Source organism: Rhineura floridana, chromosome 3 (genome assembly GCF_030035675.1).
Source record: "Rhineura floridana isolate rRhiFlo1 chromosome 3, rRhiFlo1.hap2, whole genome shotgun sequence".
NCBI lineage: Eukaryota > Metazoa > Chordata > Lepidosauria > Squamata > Rhineuridae > Rhineura > Rhineura floridana.
Window position 1 is genome coordinate 51,301,353 of NC_084482.1, and position 7,754 is coordinate 51,309,106.

At 43.3% G+C, this 7,754-nt stretch overlaps 1 protein-coding gene across 1 annotated transcript; it reads left to right on the top strand.

Moving 5' to 3' along the window:
- Positions 1 to 412: 412 nt before the first annotated feature.
- On the top strand, positions 413 to 4,451 carry ACTG1 (actin gamma 1). Its single transcript, XM_061615742.1, has 6 exons — positions 413 to 521; positions 1,845 to 1,976; positions 2,071 to 2,310; positions 2,574 to 3,012; positions 3,176 to 3,357; positions 3,533 to 4,451. Exons 2-6 carry the CDS (start codon positions 1,854 to 1,856, stop codon positions 3,674 to 3,676), a joined length of 1,128 nt encoding a protein of 375 aa, XP_061471726.1. The 5' UTR covers positions 413 to 521; positions 1,845 to 1,853; the 3' UTR covers positions 3,677 to 4,451.
- The last annotated feature ends 3,303 nt before the right edge of the window (positions 4,452 to 7,754 follow it).

The following is a 7,754-nucleotide window of genomic DNA, read 5'->3' on the forward strand; positions in this document are numbered from 1 at the left end:
CTCGACGCTTGCGTATGCTACTTATAATAATCTTCCTCATGGTGGCAACCTCCGGATGCCCCTGGCGTCCATCATCAGCAATCTAGCTATAAAGTGTGCGTGGAACAGTGTGGCGAAAATCATCCCACGGTGGAGCCTCCTCCTTCCTGAATGAACATAGTATGGGTCTGGGGCGAAAGAGGCCCTTTTCCAAAACTGTGGACCCTTCCCCCTCCTTCCTCCCTCCGCACCGTCGGACACATTGCTTATGCTGATTCCAGGGTTGAGAAGGGAGGCGGTGCCAAGCTTCCTTCGTCCGCCCCACGTGGCCCGACCCGCGCCAGCCAATGGGACCTCGTGTTTCTGAAAGATCTCCATATATGGCGATGTTCTCGGTCGGCGAGGCGGGGGCCGGCGCCCCCTGGGTATAAAAGGGGCGGGGCTGGCATTCGAACGGTCTCACTCAGCCGGCGGCAGCGGATCTAGCAGTGTCAGCTCCTTCTATCTTCCCATCTCTCGAAAAACCTCCCGCCTCTTTCCAGGTAGGTGTACAGCAATTCACTTGTTCGGATGCCCCCCCTGAAAACTAATTTATATTCTTTTCGCGCTTTATGCTTAGGAAGGGGAATGTGAAATTCCTATATTTAATTTCCCTAGGTGTTAATGCCCTATTATGTTTTCAGTTGGTAGCCGTTGAATGGGGTTCTCTTTTTGCCCCTCCCCCCGTCCGGTCTCTAAGACTGATCGCTTTTTTTTTTGCCGGTTCGTTCGCAACCGTTCTCGGCCGTGCGACCACCTCGCGCTCGTAACGGCTCTTTGAATGGGATGAGGAGGGGGAGGTGGCTGCGCGTTTGTTAAAGGCATCGAGGGCGTGATTGGTCGGTCTCGTTCTTTGACGTAATGGGGCGGGAAACAGGAATCTTGATTTCTTCCCCCACCCTCCCATCCTTTATGCTTAAAAATACATGTTGGGGGGGAGGCTTCAGCGGAGGAAAGAGATGGGAACCGCTGGTAATGGCTGTTGACTTGGCCAGGGCTACTGATGGAAGGGGTGGGGCGTGGAGGGATGGGGGCTGATCTCTGTAAGGTATGGGGGGGTGCATGCCGAGGCGGGATTGACTCTGTGTGAGGGTGGAGTCAGGTGTGTCGTGTCTCTAGGACGGCTTGGGTTGTCTGGAAATATATATTGGTCTGAAGGGATATGGCTTCCTGCCCAAATCTGCAGCAGTGAGTAGCCTTCTGAGTATATACGCAGAGGATTTGCCTGTATGGGGAGTTCTGTGGCCTGGTTTGAGTCGCCCCCATGAAGATAGTCACTAGAGTGCTTTTTCACGTGGGATGTAGTTGACTTGCATAAGTTCTTTTTTTGTGAATAGGGAATGATGCCAGGAGGGCATATTTGAAGACTACAAGTTAATGTACATATTATAGTTAAACTGATTGCTATGCATTGTTAATATACGTTTTAAAAATACATGTGTATACTGCACTCAAACTCTGCAGATGCTACTAGGGAAGACTACATGGTAGTGCTGAATTTAGAGAGTTGGTATGATCCAAGGGCATGGGAGGATGCCCCATTGTACTCAGTAGGACTTCCCATAGAAATATATAGGATTGTAGTGTTCGTTTTAGTGTCAAAGAAGGCTGAGGGATATGGTCTGCACAATAAGGGAAATGAAGTAAGATCAGCTCTAGACAAGATAGGCAAGAGGGTGGGGCCTCTAGGCTGACTGGCTGGCAGTGCAGCCTCTAGTGGCCAAAGCTTGTAATACCTGAAGGATTCTTACTGATAGTGCTAAAATACAGTTGGAGCATATATATTATGAAGGTTACTTAATGAATGCTTTTTTTGTTCAAAGTAGATCTGAAAAATGGAAGAAGAAATTGCAGCCCTTGTCATTGACAATGGTTCTGGTATGTGCAAAGCAGGCTTTGCTGGAGATGATGCTCCTCGTGCTGTGTTCCCCTCAATTGTTGGGCGCCCACGCCACCAGGTAAATAGCCAAGCAGAAGAACAACTATATTCTCTTATTTCATGTTACTTGTTTTATCCCTATGATGTGCTGACACTCTGTTTTTCTCTTCTAGGGTGTTATGGTTGGTATGGGCCAGAAAGATAGCTATGTAGGAGATGAAGCTCAAAGCAAGAGAGGTATCTTGACCCTGAAGTACCCTATTGAACATGGTATTGTCACCAACTGGGATGACATGGAGAAAATCTGGCATCACACTTTTTACAATGAGCTTCGTGTTGCCCCAGAGGAACACCCTGTTTTGCTTACAGAAGCTCCTTTGAATCCCAAGGCCAACAGAGAGAAGATGACACAGGTACAACATTGGTGCAGTTTTTGCATCTATCGCTTTCTCCCATTTCACCACCACTTTGCTTTAAGTTACAATTTCTCTTCTCTCATTATTTTCAGGGTTCTGTACTCTCCTGGCATTTCCTTCCTTGAAGTCTCAGGTTTCTGTTGTATTTCTACCTGCTTTTTCTTAGTTTTCTTCCCTACATCAAATACCTTGCATGTCAGCATGTGTGTGTGTGTGTGACTGCAAAAGTGATCACTTACTAAAACAATGTTTTTCTTTAGATCATGTTTGAGACCTTCAACACTCCAGCCATGTATGTGGCTATCCAGGCTGTGCTGTCCCTCTATGCCTCTGGTCGTACCACTGGTATTGTAATGGACTCTGGAGATGGTGTCACACACACTGTGCCCATCTATGAGGGTTATGCCCTTCCTCATGCCATCCTGCGACTTGATTTGGCTGGCCGTGACCTCACAGACTACCTCATGAAGATTCTGACAGAAAGAGGCTACAGCTTCACCACCACAGCCGAAAGGGAAATTGTGCGTGACATAAAGGAGAAGTTATGCTATGTTGCCTTGGACTTCGAGCAGGAGATGGCCACTGCTGCTTCCTCTTCCTCTCTGGAGAAGAGCTATGAATTGCCTGATGGTCAGGTGATCACCATTGGAAACGAGAGGTTCAGGTGTCCAGAGGCCCTCTTCCAACCATCTTTCCTTGGTAAGCATTTAGTGGCAATAGAAGCAAGTCAATAAATTGTATGCTGTAATCCCAGGAAGAGTGTACATGCGTACACACAGTGACTATTGTCAAAATTACTTGAGCCTGCTTGAAATACCAGTTGGGCATGCAGCATAATTGTGAAAATCATTTTCTCTTTAAGGTATGGAGTCCTGCGGCATTCATGAGACCACTTTCAACTCTATAATGAAGTGTGATGTAGATATCCGAAAAGACCTGTATGCCAACACAGTATTGTCTGGTGGTACCACAATGTACCCTGGAATTGCAGACAGAATGCAGAAGGAGATCACAGCACTGGCTCCTAGCACTATGAAGATCAAGGTAAGGATAGCTGCATCACAATTAGCATAGCTAAAGCTCTGGGTGGGGGAGGGAGGTACCTGATGAAAAACTCTGTTCTTCCTATTCCAGCATTTTCAGGACAGCTTTCAAGAAGGTGGAGACCTAAATGCATCCGTAGTTAGAATGTTACTAACTTTAATTTGTTTTCTTCCAGATCATTGCTCCTCCTGAGCGCAAATACTCCGTCTGGATTGGTGGATCCATCCTTGCATCTCTCTCTACCTTCCAGCAGATGTGGATCAGCAAGCAGGAATACGATGAGTCTGGCCCATCCATTGTCCACCGTAAATGCTTCTAAATGGACTATTGGCAGAAGTGCAGCATTTGCTGCATGAGTTTTTCACCAGTATAAATTTGCCTGGGCAAATGTATACACCTCATGCTAGCCTCATGAAACTGGAATAAGCCTTCTCTTCAAAACATTGTCATTGGGAAGCCTGTCTCCAATAATCCTGTGAGGATGTCTACCTGTTGCTGATATGACCCTGTACTCAAGTTAACTGTTCCCTTTGTACATAGCAGTATAACCGTACCCTATACACATCTGGCCTAGGACAGGTGGTATTCACAAAGGTTTAACTTGGTGTCTGTAACTTCCTGGGGCAGTGGTCTCAGTGTAACCAGCAAAGTTACAATGGAGTTTGAGGCTAGATCTGTACAGGGTAACAAAAGATCAGAATTCCACTACACAAAGCGCTAATAATTCCAGGTCACTATTGTTGAGGCTGGCAAGAGTTTGTGAAAAGGATGGCCATTTTTGTCTTGCCACTGTTCCTAGCGGGGTTGGAAACATATCGCATCCAAGCCTTATGAACCTGTTTTTCTTTTCTTGCCCTCCTGTATTCTAGCAAGACATCACAGGGCAAAGTTGCTCAACTTGAGTTGCTCCAATGTTTGCATTGACACCTGTAAATTTAATCATCAGGTTTAATTTATGTAAGATTTTTTGTACGTTGCCTTAATGTTGTCACATGACAGTAGAAAACCAAAATTTGTAAGTCATCCTGAAGTTGAGAAGTGTAATGCCCAACACGTCATTGTGAAAGGAAAATAAAGCGCTGCAGTAAATGAAATGGGCTTAATGTTGTCTAATGGAAAATTATTGTAAGACGAGATTTCAACTGACACCTGCTTCTTTGATACCTGTCTAGACTGGATGATTAATTTGACCCACTTTAAAATAATTTCAGATAGCTTGTTCAGCTTGACCATGTCAGCGGCTAACTTTGTCTTAGTGCTCAACTTCATATGCTGCCAGATCACTTCCCAATACTGCTTTGTGAACATGACCTCTCCCTACCCATGTGAGATACTATTACAAATGGACACATTGTAGTAAATGCTAGACAAATTGAATTAAGCATGTCAATATACTAATAACTATGCTAATAATAGCAAACTTCTGTTTCTGGATCAAACTTGCAGTAAACTTTCACAAAGTCACTTTAGGATTTGGCAGATCAGATTAGAAGTAGAAGAGCAATTGGATGTTGTGACAACTTGTCTAAGCATAAATAAAATAAAAACTAGTAATAGCACAGGAATATAAGATAGAATTTATTTTTTGCAAAAACGTTTTTTGCATGCAAGGTGCAGATTAGGTTTGAGTTAGAATGTGATTAGTTATGCATCCTTTAAGAGCGATAAGTTGGAGCTTGGCTTAGCTTTTCCTACCACATGAATCTGAAGGTTTGTAGTTAAAACTTGTTTGTGCAGCATCTTTGAAATGTTGGAGTGGGACTGTTGGAAGTCAGGAATTACCCATCTAACCCATCCTGGATATGAAAAGGGCAATGTTGGCTTTACCATGGCTAAAGTAAAAGAAACCTTAATTTCAGTTTGGCCAATTTGCTTTTGCCATTCCAGAGGCAAAGGCTGTGTGAAATAACATAATTATGATTTTAAAATCTTTCCTCGCTACATTTTGGTTACAAGGAGGCAAAACATGTCAACAGTTTTGCACCAAAAAGTCAGGTGTCCATTAGACTAGACAGATAGGTCAGTTCAATTACTGTCAACTTGAACGTGTTCAATATTCCTGCCTCATGAGATGACCAGAACCAGCAGGCTTCATGGTATACTTCTTGGGTAGATTCATTCATACCTTTACTCCTGTATTGGGGCAGTGGAATAAGTACCCACACACACACAAGTAATGGACTGCTAAGTGATCAGTAATAGCTAATGACAGTGTATGCCTGCAGGATTAGAAATTGTGGGGACATCTCTAAAATTCCCCAAAGAGGTACCCTTGTATGTTCTTTAGCAGATGGCCCTGGACAGCATTATCAAGACACTTTTGAAACACATATGACCCTATTGTTGACTAACTTGCAAATTCTTGGATTTAGTTAATTTACTTGAGCAAGAACAAGCTATTTGTGCATTGGTTTGTGCCAGGACATGCAGCCTGTATATCCCTTTAGCGTTACTCCAGCTCCTGTCACCATGGCTAGTATGGCCAGTGATCAGCGATAGTGTGATTTGGAGTCTCCAACATCTGGAAAGGAGACAAATTTTTCACCCATCCTTGGAGAAATAATATACCCTTCCAGGCTTTCTTTGGGATGCCCAAGGGTTGTCTGCTACAAGCAAGCTCTGTGATTTCTGTAGTCCCCTATATAGAATCTTGCACATGAATCACTGCAAGAAGTAGTGCACTGCACAAGGGAAAGTAACTATTATGCATAAACTGTATAGGTTTACACAAGAGTTTTCCAAAGATAACTTGGTTTGGAAGAAAAGGGTCCAATTTGGGTATTGGGTGAGTGGGGTTCCAGCACCCAGTCCACTAAAAATTCTTTGGTGAAGCAGGATAGGAAATGTAAATGAGGGCATATACAAGAACCCTATTGATCAGGCTTTGAGGCAATCTACGTTCTTCCCAGGAAGGTACGTAGATATGAAGTCATCTTTTGTTACAGGAAGCAAGGTGTGCAAGATGCCAATTAGGGGAGAGGGCTCAGGTTGTTTGTTTTTAAAGACATTTCCATCCTTGGCCTTTTATTCAGAACTCCTTACAATTTTCTAGTATCTTAGTTTAAGCTAGAGCAAGGAACAAAGAAGTAATGAGAAAGCTGAAGGAGCTACACCACTTAACCTGTAAATTGTTTTAAGGATCCAGAATGGGGTAGGGTAGGATTTAGCAGCCACTAAATGAGACACAAACTGCAAAGTTCAGGAATACTGTCCCGTATACATGGTGAGTGTTCAGACCCCTTCTGTTTGGTTTCTGAATATCAGATTTTCTGAGTACTTTAAATCCTATTCCTCCCCAAAATGAGGATTTTTTTTTAAAAAAAAACACCCTGCCCATTATAAACCAGTGGATGAAATGCTACAATCTAAAGCATTTTGGTAGACAATCTGGAATGTATAGAGATCAACAATGAATGGAGAATGTGAGGGGAGGGCTAAGTGTCTAACACAGGAGTGAGCAAAAGGTAGATGGGGATCTACTGGCAGATCTCTAGGTGGCTTGCAGTAGATTGGCAAGGGTTACTGACAATTGTTTTACAATGGCAACATAGTCATCCTGGATCAGGCGAAAGGCCCATCTAGTTCCAACATCCTGTTTTCGCAATGGCCAACCAGATACGTGTGAAGAAGAAAAGATCTGGTAATGAAACAAACTTTTGGGCTGAGCATGTGCTCAGAGGTACCCTTTTTTAAATCTAAGGGTATGCCTGGCTTACAGAGTCACTATGCAAAATACTTTACTACATTACAGGGTTGTTGTTATATGCCTTCAAGTCGATTACGACTTATGGCGACCTTATGAATCAGTGACCTCCAAGAGCATCTGTCATGAACCACCCTGTTCAGATCTTGTAAGTTCAGGTCTGTGGCTTTACGGAATCAATCTGTCTCTTGTTTGGCCTTCCTCTTTTTCTACTCCGTTCTGTTTTTCTCAGCATTATTGTCTTTTCTAGTGAATCATGTCTTCTCATGATTCATGTCGTCCAAAGTATGATAACCTCAGATCCATCATTTTAGCTTCTGGTGACAGTTCTGGTTTAATTTGTTCTAACACCCACTTATTTGTCTTTTTTGCAGTCCATGGTATGTGCAAAGCCCTCCTCCAGCACCACATTTCAAATTAGTTGATTTTTCTCTTATCCGCCTTTTTCACTGTCCTACTTTCACATCCATACATAGAGGAAGGCAATGGTAAACCACCTCTGAATACCTCTTACCACGAAAACCCTATGAACAGAGTATCCAAAATGCAACATTACAGGGACCTAGTAAAAAACCACGAACAAACAACTGATGACATCTGCCTACTCTGATGTAGTAGGATTCTTAACTCTGCATTATTATTTTTTAATTTTAGGAATATGGGATGATGCCTTGTACAGACTAGTCCATCTAGC